This window comes from Suncus etruscus, chromosome 5 (genome assembly GCF_024139225.1).
Source record: "Suncus etruscus isolate mSunEtr1 chromosome 5, mSunEtr1.pri.cur, whole genome shotgun sequence".
Classification (NCBI taxonomy): domain Eukaryota; kingdom Metazoa; phylum Chordata; class Mammalia; order Eulipotyphla; family Soricidae; genus Suncus; species Suncus etruscus.
Genome location: NC_064852.1, coordinates 76776788 through 76801896, shown reverse-complemented (window position 1 = coordinate 76801896; position 25109 = coordinate 76776788). Strand labels below are relative to the sequence as shown.

Here is a 25109-nt window from a genome sequence, read left to right as displayed (position 1 = left end):
GCCCCTCATTTCCTTCCTCCCCCACCTCTGCTTGTCTTTGAGACAGGCATTCTATTTCTTTACTCACTACCGTTGTCTTGATAGTTATTGGTGTAGTTATTTCTCTAACTGCATTCACCAATCTTTGTGATAAGCTTCATATTATGAGTTGGTCCTTCCAAACCTCATCTCTATTGCCTCTGATTATTACCATACTGTCTTTTATATTTCTTAAATCCAACAGATGAGTGAGACTATTTTATGTCTATATCTTTCCCTATGACTTATTTCACTCAGCACAATAGTTTCCCATGTACATCCATGTATAGGAAAATTTTATGACTTCATTTTTCCCGACAGCTTTATAGTATCCTTTTGTATATATGTGTCTATGTACCACAGGTTCTTTTTACTCATATGTTGTAGGACATCTGTTTTTTTCCCCCCAGATTCTGGCTATTGTAAATATAGCTGCAATGAACATAGGCATGCAGAGGACATTTTTGTATTGTGTTTTCATGTTTCTAGAATATATTCCTAAGAGTGGTATTGCTGGATAATATGGGAACTCACTTTCCATTTTTTTGAGGAATCTCCATATTGTTTTTTGTAAAGGCTGGACTAAATGGCATTCCCACCAGCAGTGAACGAGAGTTCCTTTCTCCTCACATCCCCACCAGCACTGATTGTTCTTGTTCTTTGTGATGTGTGCCAGTCTTTTTGGCATGAGATGGCATGTCATTGTTGTTTTGATTTGCATCTCCCTGATTACTAGTGATGTGGAGCACTTTTTCATGTGCCTTTTGGCCATTTGTATTTCTTCTTTGAGAAAGTGTCTGTATATTTCTTCTCCCCATTTTTTTAATTGGACTAGAAGTATTTTTCTTGTTAAATTCTGTCAGTACTTAGTGTATCTTAGATGTTAGCCCCTTATCTCATGGTTCTTGGGTAAATAGTTTCTCTCATTCCATGGTCCGCTTTTGTATCCTAGTCACTGTTCACTTTGAGTTGCAGAGCTTCTCAGTTTACTTTAGTCCTATTTGTTTATCTCTGCTTTCACTTGTTTGACAGTGTTATTTCCTCCTTGAAGATGTCTTTAGTCCTAATGTCATGGAGTGTTTTACCTACGTGTTTTTCTATGTATCTTATGGTTCGATCTGATATCAAGGTCTTTAATCCATTTGGATTTGACCTTTGTGCATGATGTTAGATGGAGGTCCTAGTTTGCTTTTATACATGTGGCTGAGAAGTTGTCCCAATATCACTTGTTGAAGAGGATTTCCTTTATCCATTTCTTGCCCCTTTTTATCAGATATTAATTGATTGTATATCTGGGGAATAGTCCCTAATACTCAAATCCATTCCATTAATCTGAGGGTCTGTCTTTATTCCAATGCCATGATGTTGTAATGGCTATTGCTTTGTAATACAATTTAAACTTGGAGAAAGCAATGCCACCTATCCTCTTTTTCCTAAGGGCTGCTTTAGTTATTCATGGGCATTTATTATTTCAAATAATTTCAGGAGTATTTGATCCACTTTTTTGAAGAATGTCATGGGTATCCTTAGAGGAATTGCATTATATCTATACAATGCTTTGAGGAGTATTGCCATTTTAATTATGCCAATCCTCCTAATCTATGAATAGGGTATATGTCTCCATTTCCTTGTGTACTCTTAGTTAATGAAGCAATGTTTTTTTTGTTTTTTTTTATTATTATTTATTTAAACACCTTGATTACATACATGATTGTGTTTGGGTTTCAGTCATGTAAAGAACACCACCCATCACCAGTGCAACATTCCCATCACCAATGTCCCAAGTCTCCCTCCTCCCCACCCGACCCCCGCCTGTACTCTAAATAGGCTCTCCATTTCCCTCATACATTCTCATCAAAGATTCAAAGGGTAATCAGAAGCAATGTTTTGTAGTTTTCTTTGTATAGGTCCTTAACATTTTAATTAAGTTGACTCCAAGATAATTGAGTTTCTATGACACTATTGTGAATGGGATTGTTTTTTAAGGTCCTTTCTTCTCTATTATAATTTGTGTATAAAAAGGCCACTGATTTTTGTAACTTAATTTTGTAGCCTGCCACTTTGTTATATAAATCTATTGTTTCTAGAAGCTTTTTGGTAGAGTCTTTAGGGGTTTCTAAATATAATATCATGTCATCTGCAAACAGTGAGAGCTTGACTACTTCCTTTCCTATCTGGATGCCCTTGATATCTTTTTCTTGCCTAATTGAGTTAGCTAAGATTTTATGGATTTTGGCATGAACGTTCATCAGGGAGATTGGTCTAAAATTCTCTTTTCTAAAAAATCTCTGTCTGCTTTGAGTATTAGTATAGTGTTAGCTCTATAGAAAGTGTTCCTTTGATGTTTTAGGTGTGCTTAAGAAGTAAAAGCATTAAATCTTCTTGAAAGGTTTGATAGAACTCGGGGCCAGAGCGGTGTAGCTAGAGGTAAGGCATCTGCCTTGCAAGTGCTAGCCTAGGATGGACAGTGTTTCGATCCCCCTGCATCCCATATGGTCCTCCAAGCCAGGAGCGATTTCTGAGCGAATAGCCAGGAGTAACCCCTGTGCATCAACCAGTGTGGCCCTAAAACAAAAACAAAACAAAACAAAAAAAGAACTCACCAGTGAACCCATTTGGACCAGGACTTTTGTTTTTAGAGCAAGTCTAAAGTTCTGATTCAACTTTCCTTGTTTATGATTGGTCTGTTTAAGCTTTCTATTTCCTCCTCATTCAGCTTTGGGAGATTACTGGACTCTGAATCCATCCATTTTTCCTAGGTTATCCAGTTTAAGAGTAGAAACTTGTTCATAGTAACCTCATAGGAACCTTTTGAATTACCGAAAGATCCATTGTCATTTTTCTCCTTTCATTTTTGATCTGACTTATTTAAACTTTTATTCTTTTTTTGGTTTTGGGGCCACACCCGGTGACGCTCAGGGGTTACTCCTGGTTATGCGCTCAGAAATCACTCCTGGCTTGGGGGACCATGTGGGATGCACGGGAATCAAACCACAGTTCGTCCTAGGCTAGCACAGGCAAGGCAGATGCCTTACAGCTTGAATCATCACTCTGGCCCCTATTTAAATATTTTCTAATTTTTCTTCATGAGTGTAGCTAAAGGTTTATCTTATTTATTCTTATAAAGAATCAACTTTTCATTTTTCTTTGAATTGCTTTCTTGGTTTCTATATTGTTGCTTTTTTCTCTTGTTTTGACTCTATACTATCTTTTGGATTTATTTACTTTTTCATCTCAAGATTTTTGTTTATGTTGTTGAATTGGAATTTTTCTTTATTGTTAATGTAGGCTTGCATTGCTATAAATTTCCGGTGCTATTCAGTTTTTGTTGTATGCCATAGGTTCTGTTACTTGTATCTTTAGTATCATTAGTTTCCAAGAATATTTTTATTTCTTCCTTGATTTGAGTTGTGACCTTATATGTGATCTATCCTGGAGAATGCTCCTAAAGAAGAAACTGTATTTGGTAAATGAAGAGCCCTACATATGGCAAAATTTTAAAAAATTGTTATTTTTGTTAGCTCCTCATTTAGGGCTCTTATCTTTTTACTGGTATTCCATCTGGTTGATCTGTTTAGTGGTGAAAGCAGAGTGTTGAAGTTTCCCACTACTGTTAAATTTCTGTCAATGTTTCTTTAGCTTTGTTAGCAGAAGCTTCATGATCCTTTCTGGGCCTTAATTTGGCTCATAAATATTGATGATAATTATTACTTCTTGGTCTATTGTTCCCTTAACCAATAGGTAGGGTCCACCACTGTCTCGAACTACCTTCTTTATATTGAATACTATTTGGAGTGATATAAGTATGACTTCCGAGCTTTTATTTATTTTTTCTGTTAAATTGTATTATTGTTTTCCATTCTTTCACTCTGAATTTATGTTTATCCTGTGACTTTGGGCATGTTTTCTGTAAACAATAGATAAATAGATTTTCTTTCCTGATTCATCCAGCTATTCTGTGCCTTTTAATAGAAGAGATTAGTTCATTGACATTAAAAAATATTCATGAAATTAAGGATTGTGTTGCCATTTTTGCTTATGTTTGTGCAACGTCATTTTTCTAAGAGCCTGTTAAACAGACTTTAGAATTGCTGCAGGATTGGTTTAGCTGTTACAAATTCTTTCAGCTCATTGTCTCAAAGGTTCTGATCCATCCTCGTCTAAATGATAGTTTTCTAGTGTAGTGGATATAGTCTGGAAGTTTTTTCCATTCAATAATTTTAATATATCATTCCAATATTCTTGGTTTATAAGTATAAGTATTATATGTTGCAACTCTTTTGTTGTCTCCCATATATTTAAGGATGTTTTTCTTGTTGCTGCTTTAAATAGTCTGTTTTTGCATTTGATTTTATCATTTTGATTAGTATTTATCTTAGGGTTTTGTTTGATTCCATTTTATTTGGTACTCTGATCCACTTAAATCTATAAGGATGTCTTTCTCCAAAGATCAGGGAAGTTCTTGGTAATTATTTGTTCCACTGCAGTTATTCCCTTTCCTTTTGCCTTTCCTCCTGATATTCCTATAATCTAAAGGTTATTTCTCTATCACATATTTTTTTTTTTTTTTTGGTTTTTGGGCCACACCCGGTGACGCTCAGGGGTTACTCCTGGCTATGCGCTCAGAAGTCGCTCCTGGCTTGGGGGACCATATGGGACGCCGGGGGATCAAACCGCGGTCCGTCTCCTAGGCTAGCGCAGGTAAGGCAGGCACCTTACCTCGAGCGCCACCGCCCGGCCCCCTCTATCACATATTTTACATTCTTTTCCAATGTAATAAGTAATATTACATCACCTATGTAATAATTCCCTCCACCCTGGTCCATAATTTCTCAGCCTCCCCAACGCCTGCCCTTTGGCAGGTCTGAAAAATTTACTTAATATATGATTTGCACAACTAAATGGTAATAGAACTATTGCAAAAACTGCATTAAAAGAAAAGTTGTGGGCCCTGAGAGATAGCACAGTGGCGTTTGCCTTGCAAGCAGCCGATCCAAGACCAAAGGTGGTTGGTTCGAATCCTGGTGTCCCATATGGTCCCCCGTGCCTGCCAGGAGCTATTTCTTTTTTTTTTTTTTTTTTTTTTTTGGTTTTTGGGCCACACCCGGCAATGCTCAGGGGTTATTCCTGGCTGTCTGCTCAGAAATAGCTCCTGGCAGGCACGGGGACCATATGGGACACAGGGATTCGAACCAACCACCTTTGGTCCTGGATCGGCTGCTTGCAAGGCAAACGCTGCTGTGCTATATCTCAGGGCCCCGTCCAGGAGCTATTTCTAAGCAGACAGCCAGGAGTAACCCCTGAGCACCACCGGGTGTGGCCCAAAAACAAAAAAAAACAAAAACAAAACAAAAGTTGTGAAAATTGTCATATTTTTCAATGGGGCTTATGTTTTTGTCTGAAGGTCTAATATACTAAACTGTATATTGCCATTATGCAAATGAGTTGTGTGTTGAATTTATGTGGCCTCTATGAATCAGTATTAAAATTGTGTGGTGTTGCACACTGCATAAATGACTGTGCAGTCCCTGTATCTGAGGATCTATGGAACTAGGCTGTTGAGCTCATAAGCAACAGTGGTGATTTGTAGGGGCAGCAGTTGGGTGGATCTGTGTGTGCAGTCCCCAGGCCTTCAGGGCATGGGGGAAAGGGTTGGGACAACTTTCCCCACTCCACTGATGAAGTGTATTTTTATGATTCAACAAAGAGTTACTCTCTGTAATCTATTAATCTAACATTGTTGTTGCCTAAACATGCTGTTCAATGTTTATACAGGTGAATAACTAATCATCTAATTTGCATAGAGGGTAATTATGGAGGTATTTGAGGCAAGATATCAAAACCTGAAACAGAGTTAGTGAGGTAGTTAGCCAGGTTGAAAATATGAAGTTGAGTATTATGTTTTGAATTTGAGAGGTGGGCAGTGACTTGGGACTTTCTGGTGCAGGAGAGCTGAGAAATGGCACAAAATGTAAGGGCAAGGGGTAGGCCTCAAATTTCAACTTTTCTCATCATATTTGCTGATTATGTTTTTTGAAAGATCTCAGTATTGTTGTCTGTTTTGTGTCTACCTAACTCTGACAATATGCCTCTTTCCTTTCACCGAAGTAATTAATATCCTGAACTGGCTAATCATCCAATATATGATTTTGCAATATTAAAAATACATGTATATCAATAAATAATTATGTAGTTTAAACTTCGGTTTAAATTTTCATGTTGCATAGAATTATAGAACTTGTTATTTTCTATAATGCTATATTTTAACTTTAGTTTTTATATTATTTATTGGGTGGAGTATGTTAGTCCACACCTGATGATGCTCTGTAATGCCAAGAATCAAGCAGGTTTGTCTGTGTCAAGACTAATGCCTTATTCTTTGTCCTATTTCCCCATTCCTATTTTATTATCTTATTAAGGTAAAAACATGCTTTATACACAATTTGGCATTTAACCTTTATACAGTCTGCATAACTGGATCATTAAATACACTTACCCTGCTACAGTTCAATGTTATGCTTTTTTTTTTCAAAATATAAATTACTTTAATTAAAGACCATGTATCACATAGTTGACATAGTTGATAATACATTTGCTTCCAGGCAAGTGGGTGCAAAATTATTAAGAAAAGAAAAGGGAAAAAGAAAAGAAAGAAAGAAAGAAAGAAGAAAGAAAGAAAGAAAGAAGAAAGAAAGAAAGAAAGAAAGAAAGAAAGAAAGAAAGAAAGAAAGAAAGAAAGAAAGAAAGAAAGAAAGAAAGAAAGAAAGAAAGAAAGAAAGAAAGAAAGAAAGAAAGAAAGAAAGAAAGAAAGAAAGAAAGAAAGAAAGAAAGAAGAAAGAAAGAAAGAAAGAAAGAAAGAAAGAAAGAAAGAAAGAAAGAAAGAAAGAAAGAAAGAAAGAAAGAAAGAAAGAAAGAAAGGAAGGAAGGAAGGAAGGAAGGAAGGAAGGAAGGAAGGAAGGAAGGAAGGAAGGGAGAAAGAGAGAAAGAAAGAAGAAAGAAAGAGCAAAAGAAAAAGGAAGAAAGAAGGAAGGAAGGAAGAAGGGAAGGAAGGAGAAAGGAAAGAAAGAAGGAAAGAGATAGAGAAAGGAAGAAAAGAGAAGACAAAGAAAGAACAAAAGAGAAAAAAGAAAGAGAAATAAAGAAAGAAGAAAAATTTGTGAAAATGTATTATATCTCACAAATGAGGTCTATTTTGGACCACTAGCTTGCTTCAGATACACATTGGTGTCTAAACTGGTGTGCTCCTACAGGGATGACAGTATTTTAAAAATTAGAGTTGCTACAATCACATTAACCTTTGCAGGCCTTTGAGGCCTTGTGGTCCAAGAATTTCAAGCACCATTGTCGATACTGTGGCTTTTGAGGGGTGTATTTTCAGCTGCCAAGGCTTCCTAGAATAGGCAGGAGATGGGGAAGAGAAGGTGCCCTCACTTACTCTAAAAAAGTCCTGGTGACTATTTTTGGTCAGCTCAAATACTGGCATAACTGGAAGTCAGATTGATGTTTCTGCAGAGATGTAGAGTTGTGAAGCAGGGCCATTGGCAAAGTGGCAATTGTAAGTGATGGGTGCAGCAACTATGGCTTTGGCAGGGCAGGGACTTGGCTTGCCTTCTCCTTCCAAGATTGCCAGTTTTCAGCTTTGTGGCCTGTCAGTGTCCCCATAATTTTTCATGGCTTGGTTATAACATTTCTTTCAAGAACAGAGTAAGTCTATGGAGCTAGCTGAATGCAGACATAGCAAATACATTTGTCAGGATGTTTTTTAAGTTAATCCATGAAAACTGTATCATTCTATTTTCCTCTGTTTTATTACTATGCATTTTCCATGAAGATCTTGTGCTCATTCTATTATCAATGTCATTGGATCACTTCTGATTGTGCAACATTACATTATAAATGTTGCAACTATCACATTCTTGCACTAATTTTCTCTTCTTAAAATGTGTGAAATCCTAGGAACACAGAGAAATAGCACTTTTAGGGCAGGAGAGATAGCATGGAGGTAGGGCATTTGCCTTGTATGCAGAAGGAGGGTGGTTTGAGTCCCAGCATCCCATATGGTTCCCCGTGCCTGCCAGGAGCAATTTTTGAGAGTAGAGCCAGGAGTGACCCCCCAAAAAGAAATAGCATTTTTAACTCTCCAGGTTCTTTCCTAAGTAGTTATAGAAGTTTAATTTCTACCAATAATGTAAAACTATAATGTCACACCCCACTCCATGGCAAAAACAAACACTATACAAACTACCATGCTTTACATTATTATTTCCCAATGGCAAATGTAATCCATACTATTTCAAAAAAAGGGAGGGGAAGAGAGTAAAGCAGATAAGGTGTCTGTTTTGCATGAGACCAGCCCAGGTTCAATCGCTGGTACCACATATCGTTCTCTAAGCACTGTTAGGAGTGATTTCTGAGTACAAAGTTGGGTGTAAGACCTGAGCAATGCCAATTGTGGCTCCCCCAAAATAAGAGAATACATGATCAACACAAAGGGAATATAAAACCAGTCATGGCTAAACATTCTTGATATTTTAGAGTAACATTTTTCCTTGAATATATTTTATATATTTTATTAATTTATTAATTTATTTATTCTAAAGTCACAGTCTAGAACTGAAAACTGGCTGTCATTTATTTTTTTAATGGTAGGGCAATTGGGCCACACTCAGTGAGTCTCAGAGGTTTCTCCTGGCTGTGGGACTCAGGAATTACAATTGGCAATGCTTGAGTGGACCATATATGGTGCTGAGGATGGAAACCAGGTAGGCTGCTTACAACCCTTATTGCTGTACTCAGGGCCCCAATATTTAAATTCTTTAACACAATTGACACTATACTAAACTCATTAAGTATGCTAAATTTTTAATGAGTTTACATATTTACAGTCTTAGAAAGACAAAACTAAACTACATTTAGTTGATATTGACCCAATACTTTTATTGACAAGAATAATATTAGATGAACTCATGGTCTTTCTGTGAAACTCTGAATCTATGATTCCTATGCTGTTAAGGTGCCTGCTTCAAAATTACAGCAAACATTATCTTCTCACCAATAGGCCCCAAACATCCATTTTTGTTGCCCAAGTTTCTCTTTTTTACCTAAAATTGTATTACTTCTTGCACATATATGTGATGAATTTAATCAGACCCTCAATTTATTTCTCATTTTCTTATTCCTAAAGTACTTCTTGGCTGGGTACTCTAACAATGGTAAGGAAACTGGTTTTTTTTTAATGTTTTTTTCTGTACCAGTAAATGCTAAAATTTGTCTAATTAACCTCTATAGACTCACTCAGGGTCCTTAAAGAGAATGACTCCATTCAACACTGTAAATCCTCTATTTCTGGAAGCCTTACCTCTGGTTCAGCTGGTCCCTTTTCTCCAAGTTCCCTAGACTAGTCCAAACTATAGCTGTTCTTAAAGGGAGTGCATCCTGGCTTGAATTACCATCTAAGAATCTAAGTATAATCAAACATTCTGTGTGCACTTTTAAACATTTACACCTAGTTTCAAGGCAAGAGGGCCAAGTTGAATGAACAATTTCCAAGATATAAGACAGTTTAGGAATTTTTGTACCCAACTATCTCAATGGGTATTAATTATAAGATAATATTAAACAGGGGCCGAAGAGATGGCATGGAGGAAGGATGTTTCCCATTCATGCAGAAGGATGGTGGTTCGAATCCCAGCATCCCATATGGTCCCCCGAGTTAGGAGCAATTTCTGAGCAGAAACCCAGGAGTAACCCAGAGCACTGTCAGGTGTGACCCCAAAAAACAAAAAAAATTATAACATAGCTAGATATTTTATGCCCCTGCTGAATTGAATCTTCAAGAAGTAAATAGTTTGCTTTAAAAAATATTTTATATATAGTTTATGTAACATGGTTACATAGTATTCATATTTATGGTTTTAATGTACAAAGTTACTATACCAATGTCCCAAGACCCTCCACCACTGTCCTTATGCCTCTTTTAGTCTTATTCTTCATTGCTACCTTTCCATTGCATGGATATCTGAGTTTTATAATCCAAGGCCAAAATTTGTCATTTGATACTAGCTTGTATTGTTTTTGTATTGTTTCCTGTACTGGTAGTTTCTTGTATTGTTGCTCGAGATAGCACAGAAAAGTGAAATTATCAGTATTTGTCCTTTAAATGACTTATTTAGCATGATGCCTTCCAATTTCATCTATAATGCTGTGTACGTCCAGATAATAGCTTATATTAACTACATATCATTTCATGTATACAACAATTTATTTATCTGTTTCTTTATTTTGAACACTTTGTTTCAATATTCTGGCTATTATACTTAGGGCCATAAATATATGTGAGTATATTTTGTGAATTATTTTTTTTATATTTTGGAAAAAGATAAAATGTAGGATCATTAGATTATTTGGAAGTGCAATTCTTATAAAGCAAATAATTTTGGAAACAAAATTATTTTGAAAAGTTTATACATACTTTGTTCAGGTGTTGGCATTTTTTTCTATGGAGATGCCAAATTAAGCACGTAAAAGTAGAGGATATCCATTAAAATTTGAAGTACAAATAAAAATCAATTTTAATATAATTATATCCTATGCAAATATGTTCATGCTAAAGTTTTGGGAGATTTTATGAAAACTAGAAAAGAATAATATATAGTGATGGAGAATAGGAGGGAAGAGAGTGAATGTTTACCTTGATAAGATTCTTTAGGAAAGGACCTCTCAAAAATTATCTTGAAGTCACAACATGTTGGCAAAGAAATTCTCAAGAAAAGGTAGGTGCAAAGGCCCTAAGGTAGGAAAGACAGAATATTTGGAAAATATCTCAACTGACATCAACTGTGATACAGGTGATGAAGTGGAGGAGGTAGACTAAAGGTAGTCAGTCAGTCTTGAAGGTCAATGGAAGTGTGCTGCTATTGTAGGCAATAAACTTTCAAACACACTCCTCTTTTTAAGAGAATTAATATTACTGGTGAACAATGTTGACGACTCTGTGGGAATAATGTAAGCACAAGCTTTAAAACATTATAAATTTAATTTTTAATGTGCCACAACTATTCCTGAGTACATCATTTCTTACTCATCATATAAATTAAACAAGTCTTCCTGAGTACACCATTTTGGACGCATCATATAAATTAAAAATGTTGATGCTCAAACTAATCTAGGGATCTTCCTAAGGATGAGAAAATTCCAATGATTAGACCATACTCTGATCCAATTAAATCTTTTCTCTAGGGCTGAGACCCAAGCATCAGCGCTTTATTTTTGAAGCTTGCTAACTTTATCTATTCTCAGAGCAGCTCTGATCCAAGCCCTGATGCAGAGGGTCTTGGCTGGGGACTTACAGCTTACACAGTTGGGTTGTTTCCCACAAAATATAGGGAGTAGAGTAGTGAAGGATCATCCCTCTATAGCAGTTCTTGTTCTATGCCTTCTATTTTCAGGCCCTTTTCATTGTGTCCTTAAAAGTTATAGTTCCAAGTACCGACTGTTTGGTCTGCAAAGCACATAGGCTTCCAGTAAACCCAACATCCCTTCCCATTTTAAAAGAGTTTTCCAAGTCTTTGGGACATGCATTTGCCAGCAAAGTCTATAATCTCTTTCAAAAGGCAGGGTAATCTTAAGCAAAGATCTGAAGTATCCTCACTAACAAACACTCAATGTGGCTTCTTTGTTCTCGGAGTCTCTGTTCTCCAGTGTCTCTCTGTGCATTTGTTTATCTTAGAAAAGTCATGCATGGTGGGTCCATTCGTCTTTCCTTATCACTGTTGCTGCTCTGGAACGACTCACTCAGTTGTGCACTACATTTTCTTGGCTGACAAGATAATTACATTCCGAGGCAGACTGAGAGAAAGACAGGTAGTGCTCAAAAGTTCCAAAGCCGACTACCTAGTCATTGTGGGTACAGACTCCAAGATCAAGCCACTGATCTAATTAGCACACTCCCATCACTGCCTGCCTGCCAGCCTGCCTGCCTATGGAATGCTGACAACTGAAAGCCTCAAGGCAAAGCAGATACCCTGAAACCCAGAGACAGACAGTCAGATACCTTGTGCCAGAAACAATTACATATTCTTTCTGGAATCTTGGGTGTCCTAGTAACGAAGTGAGCCTGGGGGTAAACTTTTGCATAATACTAGGAGCCCTGCATTTACCGATAATGAACATGAGAACCAATGGAATAAACCGCACACGAATGAAAGACCTCACGGGAAGAAAAACCTTCTGATTGCCAGATGAAGAACATTTTTCAGCAAACCCAGCCTGCCCCTAGCCCCATAAGACAGCACAACAAAAACCAGGCGTCACCAGCAAAGGGCTGTTTTCCTTTGACCAGATAAATGACACCATACAGTGCCCCTAACTGGGGAAATGTGTGGTGATATGGTTTTGCTACTTCTGTTTTTTTCTTTCAAAATGAAGCCTTTCAGTTTGAAAGTGATTACAGCTCACAACCTCTTTTCATCTTTTTGCTTTGTGCTGAAAGTGCTCAATAAGCCCTAAATCCCAATACACAAATCACAGATACTATTTATTATCTTAATTTTCTGAAGAGGCCTTTTCCCCACTGCTTCCTATTTGATTTGCAACACTTCTCTGCACAGGCCAGCAGGGGTCCCAAAGGAGTAGAATGAGCCTTGGCTTTGGAGACAAGACCTGTTTCCGCTAGCGAATGCATTTCCGTGACAAAGCCAAGAACTCCTTTGGTTCTCCTGCTATATCTAAGGTTTTAAAGCAGAGGATTTCAACTGCAAGACCACAGGTATAAAGAAGTGAAAGCCCACTGCTTTAAAGGTTAAAGGAATCAAAGAACTCAAAGCTGACTGTCTTGTGTTCAATTGTATTCCCACATGAAAGTTGATAGAGGCCTCCTACCTCAGACGGTGACCTTATTTAATAACAAAGTTTATTTGGGACAATAGTTAAGATTAAATCATACTGGAGTGGGGTTGTCTTTTTTTTTTATAGCTTTTAGGGAACAGTTGGCTGTGTGCAGGACTCACTGTGGGCTCTGCATTCAGGAATCATTCCTGGAAAGCTCAAATGACCATAAGAGATGCTGGGATTGCACTCCAGGCGAGCTATGTAGAAGGCAAGCACCCTACCTGCTGTACTTTGCCTAACATAGTCTTTGGTGTGGCATATTAATCCACATATGCTGGGTTCTTAGGAGACACAGAGACAGAATGAGGGAGAACCCCATTTGCCTATGCTGTCATAGAATGGGACAATATATTGACAAGCTAAGAGTTGAAACTCCCAACAACTGGAGAGGCAAGGGTCAATCTCTTCCCTGCACGTTTCAGAGGCAGTTCCACCAATACATTGGTTTTAACTTCTAGCCTCTAAAATTGTAAAAAAAAAAAAAAAACACAAGGATAGTATTTGAAGTAACCTGCTTGGAAAGGCATGCATCCAATGTACCGAAATCCAATGTAAGAAAGACATACCTCCAGCGAATTGGGGCCAATCACTCAACTCAATCCCATTTCATTTTGGGGTGGCATTACACTCTAATTACACATCACAGCAACACAAACAACTACACACCAGCACCATGACAAACTAGTCCCTAAGGGACTTCAACTAACCAAGAGCACCTTTGTCAAACACCCAACTTGGCAGACTAGCCAAGTGATCTGGCTCTAGACAGAGAATAAAAGGTAGATCCAACTCCTTTACTTCTTACCTGAATAGCCAAAGGCAAGAAATGACCTCAGCCTCTAAGAAGTAAAGAATAATAATAATGGTGTATCCACATAAAAGAGCTCTGCGAAGAATGAAAGAAATGACCTTTCCAGAAATAAATGTTAGCTCTGATTCTTCTTTCCCCACTGATGATGGTAGGACACCTCTAGCCTCTAATTATTAGTGATGTAGAAGGCTTTTTGAATACTTGTTTATCAAGATGTCATTTACTGTTTGTTTTGTGAGAGTTGCTTAAAGAATTTGGCATTAGATCAGATACATATATTATATTTACTTTCTTTTACTCTATGGTTCCATTTTCCTCTAAAAATTAAGAATTCCTATTCTCATAATATACCTTGAAGATGACACCTACTGTTATAGTGAAAATGATGGTATTGTTCTTGGGGGAAGAATAATGCCTGGAAGACAGTACAGAGAAGATTCTGGGGGATGATTACATTATATTTCTTTCTTCTTAGTGTTACATGTACTATTTTACTTTATTTTGGGCACTAGAGAGCAAACCTTGCATGTAAAAGCAAGTCTTCTACCAATGGAGCCACCATCCCAGCTCTCTTAACTTCTGTATACTTTTACTCTGGGTCTTTTGTTTCCTTGTTTACTTTTTAGAAATTAATTAAACTGTATGCTTATAACTTGTACACTGTGCAATGGAATCACTTAATGTAAAGATGCAGATAATGACACCTCTCCAAAATACTTTAAGAGGTTAGAAAAATAATTATGAATAGATTATATCACATCATAGATTTTCAATTTACATGTAGCAATCATTTAATAAACAATAGTCAAACACATTAACCTAATTTAAGACCATAAATTATGGTATTGGTTAAAACATGGAATTGAACATAAACTGTGCTGAGAAAAATATTTCTCATCTTCAGCAAGATGTCACAAAAGATCTGAGCAAGCAAGATCCTCCAGAGAAGCAGCAGGTTGTCTAAAATAATTGGCCCTACAAAATTTTTATTAGAATGCTTCTAGTGAATATGTGATAATTCTACTTCTATTTTACTAGTGCTGGCTGAGGGGATGAGTGATATGTTCCCTATAAAATGATAGCTAGTTGGAACCAGTGAGACATAGAAGTCAAGACAATTAACTTGCATGTGGCTGGCTCAGTTCAATCTCAAAAACCACATGCTCTCTGAAGCACTGCCAGATATGACCCTATGCATAGAGATGGGAGTAGCCACCAAGTATTGTCAGGTATTGCCCCAAATACATACTATAAAACAAATGACATCCAGAATGCCTGTTGAGTGAGCAGTCAGAAACTACAGTAGAAACTTTAATAGACAGAAGGTCAAATAAAATTACTATCAATGTAGAAAGCAAATTAAGAGCCCAAACAAGGAAATTGTTGGAGCAAACCATATCCTAAACACAGTCAAGTTCTGGACTTAAAGATGAGAATGAACCAAACAGGAAATATAAATCAAAGTACCAGTGGAAGCCACATTAGGCATTGCATCATCTATAGGTAGAAATGCCAGATGGCACCCCAATCCAAGGGTGAACTAAGTTTTTTTGAAAAGAAAATCAACTCATAGCCTGATGACAGCTAGCTGGGGTGCTAGGTGTGTGCCCTCGATCTGGTTTTTGTAACTAGACTCCAAGTAGCAGTGAACATGAATGTGGTCTGAGAGGAAGCTATGTATGCAAGTGGGTTCTCAGGATACATTCTTCTGTACTCTTCTATGCTTATGCACTCAAAGAATACCCGTACCTCCTGTCTGCTCATTTTCAGCCTCTGTGATAAGAGAGAACCTTTCAGTATGCAAAGGTAAACTATTCCAAAAAACAAGCCCTATTTTTGGAAATGGGAATAGAGTGAACAAATAGATAAGTATAATGGAAGGAAGCTAAAGGAGGCCATGAGAAAAGGGCAGCCTTGCAAATATGAGTGAGAAAAGACACCTCAGACCCTCCTGTGTAGTATTTTGGTGGGAAGAGAAAATCTATAATTAGGATAATTTGTGAACAGATAACAGGGAAATCAAGCTGAAGAAATTCAAGCCCAAGCAAATTTTGCATTTCTAATCAGCTCACACAACATGATGGTTTCAGAGTTCACCATTTCTAATATCCAGACATTGTCTTTAGAATCACAGTGCTATAATTTATCATACTCTTGCATGCAAAATCTTTCTTTTTCTAACATCAAACATGTTTAATCAGGACGACTTATAATAGCATTTAAGGACTTTAATGAAAGAAAGACATTTGATACATGATATTTACAGTAAGCATAATGTCATAAGTTTAAAAGTATTTTAAAATATTAAATGTTTACAGTATTAAGGGCCGGAGAGTTAGCATGGAGGTAAGGCGTTTGCCTTTCTTGCAGAAGGTCATTGGTTCAAATCCAGGCTTGGTCCTCCAAGCCAGGAGCAATTTCTGAGCATGGAGCCAGGAGTAACCCCTGAGCACTGCCAGGTATGACCCAAAAACCACAAAAAAAAAATGTTTACAATATTAGATGAGAGCCAAATGGTTTATCTCTTTAATCTGTTGCTTGAATGCTTTGGGGAATGAGAACTCAGGAATGAATAGTTTTTCTCTACACAATTATTGTTATTACTGGTTACAGCTATTGGTCACCAACTTATTTAAAGCCTATTTTCCAGTAGAAATCAGCAAATATGATTAATGTTAAAATCCTTGTTCTAACAGCCAGATGCCAAATGTTTAGAAACCCCTCATATGCTTTAGAAAACCTATGGGTTCATTTTATTAACCAAGAATTTTACTTAAGATCTACATACCATTTGAACTGGTGCTTGTGAAAAATACTCTCAATAGCTCAGCCATTGGGATCCTAGGACATTTTTTTCAATAGTAGTCACTTCACACAAAGCTAAGAGACTTGAAATTCTTTCCAAAAGAATCTAAATCTTTGTCAAGCTCTACAGATTCTCCCACTGACTTCTCTTCTGGAACCAGTCAAATTTACACACATTCCAGGTCTACTTGAGTGAAATTCAAGTTCCTATTTAGATACTCACTGCAAACCACAGATCTCATGCTCCGTGGCCCTTTTGACATGTTTTTATTTGAAAAGGTGAATAGATGAGCTTGTGCCTCTCTTGTATCTGACAAATTCTACCTGACTCAGGGAAACAAATTGGGGCCTAAAATCCACAGGCAGAGATATGGGGTGCACAATAAAGCTAGAATGTCACAGCTTTATTTATGTCACAGCCATAGCTTATGACTACAACCCATAGTTCCTTCATTAAGAGAAGACAGTCTCAAAGTAGAGTGACAACTGACACTGCTAAAAAGTTGAGGTTTCCATTGACTTAATGCTTAAACACAATAGTGAGGGGCCGGAGAGATAGCATGGAGGTAGGGCGTTTGCCTTGCATGCCAGGAGTGATTTCTGAACATAGAGCCAGGAGAAACTCCTGAGCACTGCCAGGTGTGTCCCAAAAACAAAAAACCGCAAAAAACATAATAGTGAATACTGTAATAACAAAACATGACAAAACCCACAACTTAAAACCATAGCCCACTTTTTAAATATAGGACCCTGTAACAAACTTGAATATCATCAGGTGCCCATCTTTGGATTCTTAAAATATGTTTGATCTCTAACTTATTTAGGTCTCATTGTCATATTGATGGTTCCCTTGTCTTTATTTATTTTGGATTATAATAATAATAACAACAATAATTTGGAGATGGACAGGACCATACCCAACAGTGTTTAGGAGGGAACTAGATGTATTATGAGACTCAGACTGAAATGGGCCACATGCATGTGCCTTGCCTCTTGTACTATCTATAAAGCTCTCAATGATCATTTTATTTAGTTTTGTGCAGTCTTTAAGTATCCTAAAGTGTCTTTGACATAAGATAGTGTTTGAACTCTAGGAGGTGCCCTAAATCAAATTCAAAGTTTGTTTACTTCTTTCTATATACAATTTTAACAGATTCAGTCATATAATTTCATTACACACAGCAATTTGGAAAACCACAGCTGAGAAAAAGAATGAATTGTCTCTTTGATGATGCACTTCAGATTAAATCTAACTAATAGACATTGTTGAAAGCAACAATAAATTAAAAAAATGAATAAGCCTATAGGGGTATTATATCTTACAGCTTAACCAAAAATGAACAAAATAAAAGCAAAATACTAGGGGTTATTTGACCAACTTTCTATGCATTATTTGTTCTAATTAAAGTGAAATTTATGCCAATAATCACACACCAGTTAGATACCTAAGGATTCAACTCACTACTAACATTATCTATAAAGAGCAACAGATACTACAAATTAAGAAGTCCTATAAGACTCCCCTACACTGCAGACTTCAGCTACTAGTACAAGTTAACATGAGTGCTTCTGGTTAGATAGGAGAGTCCAATGACACCCTTTTGTTGGGTTTCATTTATTGCTGGCAAGTTCAAGTACCTAGACCACCTGAAGTCTGAGATTCTCAAGGTCCCCCCAATGGATTTTATTAAGTGTTGGAATGGTTCACAAAACTCAGAGAAATATTCACCTACAATCTTACCATTTAATTATAAAATACTTTTGTTTTATTTTGGGCCATATGCAGCTGTGTTCAGGGATAACTCCTACCAATATCTCAAAGATCTCTTTGGGCAGTGCAAGAAAAACCATTTGTGCAGGAATCAAACCCAGTTCGCTTCATGCAAACAAATAACTTAAGTCCTGTAACATCTTATCTCACCAGTTCTGGAAAAATATTTGTGTCTGAAAATCTCATATAAACCTAAGATAGAGGGAAAAGGTACAGAGCTCTTATACCCCTCAAAAGTGTAAAATTCTCTCTAAATTTCAATGTGTTTCCCAACTCATGAAATCTCCTTCAGCTTTTATAAAGACTTTATTACAACTCTTAGTTATTAAGTTATTTACAACTAATTCAATCCCCAGGTCCACTCCCCTCTAAGAAGGGAAGAGGCATGGGTGGGGAGAAAGGAGGAAAGTGACTTTGAAAGTTCCAATCCCCACATTAATCAGTCCCCATCTTTTGGTGGGTTCCGAAATACATTTTATTAAGCTAACAGGAGTCAATTTATTTCTCTTATCACTAAGTAAGTTAGTGTAAGAGAAGAATCAAGAGCTTTAGGAGTTTAATGTCAGAAATGCACACACACATATGTTGTAATAAAATGCAATATCACACAAAAGTACAGTATTTAAGTCTACTTGTTACAGATTAATTTTTAAAGTCTTGAATGATTATAGGACTATAGGTAATATTGATGCTTGACAATTCCTGTAAGGAAAAGTCAAAGCATGCTTAACAAAATAATGATGTAAAACCATATGCTCTAGAAAAATTTTTGTTTGAAAATAGTGTTGTAAAATATAAGACTTGCAGGCAATTTTCAACAGTCTAAAACATTCCTTTCTCTGAAAGGCCTCATCCCTTGGCTCTACTTGACAGTTGGAGTCTTAAGAAATTAATATTGTGAATTTTTGTCAGATGAAAGAACATCTCAGGATAAAATGGAGGGGAAGAATGCAGATCATTTTACAGGAATACTAAATCATGATGGGTAGTTCATGACACTAGTGAACCTAGCAATGTGTTATAATACTGAGTAGTCATTACTTCTGATAAGGAATAGTGAGAATCCAAACAATTCCCTCTTTTCACCATCAAATGACTGACAATGGTGTGTGTGTGTGTGTGTGTGTGTGTGTGTGTGTGTGTGTGTGTGTGTGTGTGTGTATTTGGGGTCTTCCACACCCAGAGGTGTTCAGAAGAGACCCTTGCCAATTCTTATGTGGTGCCAGAAATAGATAGATCCAGGGTCTGCGGCAGGTAAGGCAAATACCTTAACCACTATATTATATCTCCAGTTCTGTGACTGACACATTAATAATCTAGATTTCTGAAAGATGGAGAGATGATACATCAGGTAGGGCATTTGCTTTTGCTTGTGGCTGATCCAGGCTCTACCCCTAGTATCCTACATAGTCCCCAGATTCCTTCTAGAAGTGATCCCCAAACACAGTGACAGGAGTAAATCCTGAACACTGTTAAGTCTGGTCCAAATGCAAAAAAAAAAAAAATTGAATTTAATGGCATTGTGAGTGACCTGATGGTAGTAAGGGGGCTATGGGTGAGGGGGAAAAAGTATTACATGATGTTACAAAAGAAAAATAGTATACTCGAAATATGTTAGATAAAGGATGCTTACTAGTCTGGTGGAAAACATTACAAACATGTTTTTGAGACTTGACTCCTGCCATCATTTAAATAATAGATCTTTACTAATGCAACTATGAATGCTAAATTTCCACAGTGACAACTCTGGCTAGTTTATTTCTCACTTAAGTGCAGGAGGCAGGCCTAGAGTTTCAGGAGAAATGCCCATTTGTTATCAGGAGCCTGTTTCACCCAACCAATTAATTAGAGGCCATCATAGCTAGCAGGCTGAACCCTACATTTAATATGGCTCAATTATAGCGAGCAAAGATTGACTTATTTTTTTTTTATTTTCAGAATTATGCCAAACTCATTCCTGGAGCTACAGTAGGACTGCTTCAGAAGGACTCTGGCAACATTCTCCACCTGATCATCTCAGCATATGAAGTATGGTATTTTACGGTTGAGTTTTCGCTGGGCTTTGCTTTTGTGTGTGTGCTTATTAATGTTTTAGTTTTTATTTTCACTTAACATTCAAAAAGTAGCATTTTTAAAGCAGAAAATGCACTTACATTTATTGTTAGAAAAAGCTTACCTACAGAAAACCTCTGCAGCACTTCAGTCAAAACATAGACTTCATTCATTTTATTTGCAGGTATTTTTCTTGAAAGGTAGAACAAAAGGTAGAAAAATTATGAACTTGGTGCTAAGATTGTTATAATACTAAGGCTGCTCTGATAATAACAAAGAGTAGTGGGTCCACCAACTAAAACTTGTTGACTTGAGTGAAAACAGTTTAAATTGTCAATGAGTAATAGTTCTGTGAAGAATTAACTCCTATAGCATAATGAGACTCCTTTATACCTCAAAGAAAACACTAACAGTAAAGCCAGCAACAAAAGCCCACTTTGTAGAATAGCTACTTCTGAGATCCAGAGAAATTTTCTTGGCTTTATGGTTTATATACAGTCACCACACATATGCATGCTCCTATTTATATGAACATCTAAATGTATACATAGATTTTTGCCCTGGCTTTGTAATCAGTACAGAATTCCTCAGGTCAGAATTCCTCCTTTAAATTAGTTACACAACTATAAGATTACTATGTTCATTTTATTTATTTTTTGATTGAGAGTTAGGGATAGAAATGAGGAGGAGATAACTACAAGTGACACTTTGCCAAACTAGCCGGTAGTTCCATGGAAGGGACCAAGGATGCAGTGCCACTAATCCCAGTCATTCTCGGGATTACTAGACACGCTAAAGATTATTGATAGGGGAGGAGAATGTCTCAACAACACAACTATCAGTACTCAGGGGTCTCCTCCAGGACAGCATCAGGTGATTTTCGGGAGATTGTATTGTTGTTGTTTAAATATAAAATATTGAGTCCTAGGGTTGGTGGGTGAGGCGACTCTGCCCTGCGCCTGCAGCCCCTTTGCCTGGCAGGTCTGTAGGTTGCAGGTTAACAGTGGAGAAATGATCCACAGGCAGTCAGATGAAGTTTCATGAGATATTCAGCTTTATTCCATGGCTCTAACCACCATGTGCATATCCCACATGGCTACAAAGCTAAAACTTTCATGCAATCTCTCTCAATCGCCCTCCCAGCACCCCTGCTCCTTTGTCTCTGTCTCTCTCCTTCTCTCTTTACCCCTTCACCCAGCTCTCTATTATCCCAAACAGCAGCCCCTCCCAGGTGTGGGTGGGTCTGACCATCCGAATGACATTAGCATATGGATTTAGAGGAGGGGTAACACTGTGATTCCAGCCCTATGAGGCAGACATGTCCTAACAATTGTACTATGTCTGCAACTCCTACTTCTTTGGGGTTTTTGTCTCATTTTGAACTCAATCTATGGTGGATAACAAGTAATTACCAACTCTTATTTTATTGTGGTTCATGAATATCACCAGTTTTTGTCTTACACTGGGGAAGCCCCAAGTTCCAGTTCCAGCTGATTCCTGCACGTACTGGGGTAGCTCTGATGGCTCACAATGTTAGATGTCTCAAAATTACAAGTGATCCATGCACAGTGTGCACACTACTTAGCATATACTAAACCAGTGTTGGTTAATTATGTGATCTTTCATAATAATCTGGGAAAATTTCCAAAAACATGTGTGTCCAAATTTTCCTCACAGATTTCTTAAAAGAACTAGGGGGGCAGGAAGAGCTACATTTTGGGGTGGGGTGAATGAAATCCTTCAAATAATTTTGACATCATTTCACTAGTTTTAAAATTCACCCTGAGGGAGTAAAGCAATTCTTCTCAATTAACTTTTCTCAGTGAATAAAATACAGATGTGTCCATTAAAATTATAGCATGAAGCATTTTTTGCCCTAATTTTCAGAAACTTCAGTTTTCTAAGCTTACATCAAGAATTAATCACCACATTAGCTCATGCTTGAAATTCTTCCAGACAAGAAAGCTTGTCAACAAAATACTATAAAAGCCTTCTTCCCTCTCGTGCAGTAATTAAAGTTTTAATGTGTAGCATCAAATAAAATCACATAGCAATTCTTTACTGAATTAGAACACTCAGTTTTCTTTAACCCCCAATAAGTTCAAAGAGTTGACCACTAGCATCTAAACAGGAATTAAACAAATTAGGAAATACTAAATTAGTAAAACTATTTCTATTCTTGTCTGGCCAGCTCTCTTTAGGTCTCTGTTTACTGTGTCTAAAGTTAGGACTTAGTTTATGATCCCACACTACTCCTAATTTACTGAGTTGTTGAAATCAAGTCATCAAACATTTAAATTGAACTTTTTGCCCTTGTTTTACTGTTTAATAAAATATTAAATTTTAGTAAATGTTACTTATTTTACTGTCTACTAAAATATAAAGTGTATCTATTATATTGAAGAAATTTGCACTGGAATAAATTCTTGGAACTTTCTGGCTCATTGGATGAAGTAGACAACAGATCTTGGCACCAATTCAAGTTATGTTCCTATCACTTATTTTTTTAGTGTTCTAAATGGATATTTAAATGTGAAACTCCATAGACTGTATTGCAGTCTGAAAAGAGAAAATATCTGGATAAAAAGCCTCTGACTGACTTCTAGTGTGGCAGAATTAGTGACTGAACTTTAATTCAGTATTTTACAGTACCATGCTGGCATTCAAAATAAAACACCTATAGAGTGAGCAAAGACACAGAATGAAAGTTAAATCTCTTATCTTTCATGCAGTCAACATTGTTTTTATTATTAGCACCATATGGTCTCCAAGAATTTCCAGGTGCAGCCCCCCAAAGGTCCCTGGAGCACCACCAGGAAGGCCTAGGAAATCCCCAAGCCTCCTCAGACTCCTTCACTGAACAACTAGCTAGACTCCCTAGAAGAGATCCTCAGGTATCCTTAGTACTGCTTGAGAATAGGCTACCCACCCCCAAATAAAAAAATTTAGATCTCACATACTAATATTAACTTACTATTCATTAATTTTTTCCTTCCCAAAGAAAACTACTGGCATATCAATGACATCAAGAAGATAAACTATATTTTACATTTTACCACTATAATTTAGTTCCCCTCAAAAATGCAAATTTTTTAAGTTCATAGTAACTGCTCAATGAATTTAATGAATCAGAATATTATTAATCTGATAAAATATACAAGTAAATGTATATAGTATGTCCATTCTTTGAACATTAGAAGACCACATTGAATTATCCTAGATAAAATTTTCAACAAGATATTTTAATTATAAACATGCTGAAATTTTCCTTTTTTTTTTTTTGCTGGTTTGTGTCACCCTCTACTCCGAATTGCTTGACAATAGACATGCCTGTCATATTCCTTATTTATTTTTTTGTTTTTAATTCATAGTGCCACTCTACCCAGAGCTACTCCTAGCTTGATTTTATTTCACTAAAACCGTATATAAACACTTAAACATACATGTTTTAGTATAGTTATGCAATGTGTGCATGTGTAAAGGCAATATAATAGAATATAAATATATCACTCTCACAGCCTCTGGTCTCTTAGTTTCTTCACATACATTCCTAAAATAATGTTGTGTCTTCCCTAATATACACACTATTAACTTTTTGTACCTTCATCCATTTATCATATCTGAAACCTTGTCAACTGCCAACAAATTCATCCTAATCCCAAATGTATACAACTTGTTGTATAAACTACTGAAATTTCATATCTTTTTATCTTACTTCTGCTAGTCCCCCTAACATTTATCCCAACCAATCATAACCTCTAATTATCATACAATACCCTCTCTTCACAGAAACCTAACCTCTTGATATTCTCTCTTTCCTGGTCCCCAAATTTAAGTTCTATGGCCTATCATCATAGAAGGCAGCTATGCTCACCACTAGACCACCAACACTCCATGGCCTATCATCATAGTCAATATATATCATCATATATCATCCATTATATGTGCCCTCGACACACCACCCTGAAGAGATCTTTGAGTTTACTTGGCAATCAGTGTCCCAGTTAAATATATCTATTCATTCTGCAGAGCTGAGTGAGATTCATGCCAATTCATTCTCATTTACATCCAGTAAGCCTTCAATCCTGCACAGAAATAAAGCCATATTTTTCTGCAGGTACATAGGTGGAGATATCCTGGAGTTAGCACAATAGTTGGCAATCCAAGAGAAAAATCCAGATTCTTCCAAACATATTTCACAGAAAATTTTCTCCTTTCCAATTAATGATGCTTGGCTCATGTTTTAAATGGCCCATAACTCACCTCTTTCTCATACTTTACATGCAAAATATTTCATTGACATAATTTTACATATTACCTAAAATGTAGTTCAACTACTATCTTTATTGCTATCATCCTAGTCAAGGCCACCTATTGTCAATTACCTAAATTATTAAAAAAAAAAAACCCTGCTGAAACTTTTTTCCATTGCCATCATTGGTTACCTATATTTTATTTTTAATAAAACAGAATTTTTCTTGAAAAATATGAAAAACATCACTTCTGTAAATAACTTCTCTCTCTCTCTCTCTCTTTTGGTTTTTGGGTCACACCTGGCAGTGTTCAGGGGTTACTCCTGGATCTATGCTCAGAAATCGCTCCTGGCAGGCTCAGAGGACCATATGGGATGCCAGGATTTGAACCACTGACCTTCTGCATGAGAGGCAAACGCCTTACCTCCATGCTATCTCTCCAGCCCCAACTTTTCTCATTTTATATAAAAACCAAGTTCTTTGTAGCAGCAGTCTGCTGGAACTTTAGCAT

The 25109-nt window shown here is 36.8% G+C and overlaps 1 protein-coding gene across 2 annotated transcripts in view; it reads left to right on the top strand.

Moving 5' to 3' along the window:
* ITGB6 (integrin subunit beta 6) overlaps positions 1-25109 on the top strand; it is an 88809-nt gene that overhangs the window by 29487 nt on the left and 34213 nt on the right. For both annotated transcript variants that reach the window (XM_049773347.1, XM_049773348.1), the window contains one exon: positions 20232-20321. In XM_049773347.1, coding sequence (XP_049629304.1) covers positions 20232-20321 — 90 coding nt within the window. The remainder of the gene's footprint in view (positions 1-20231; positions 20322-25109) is intronic.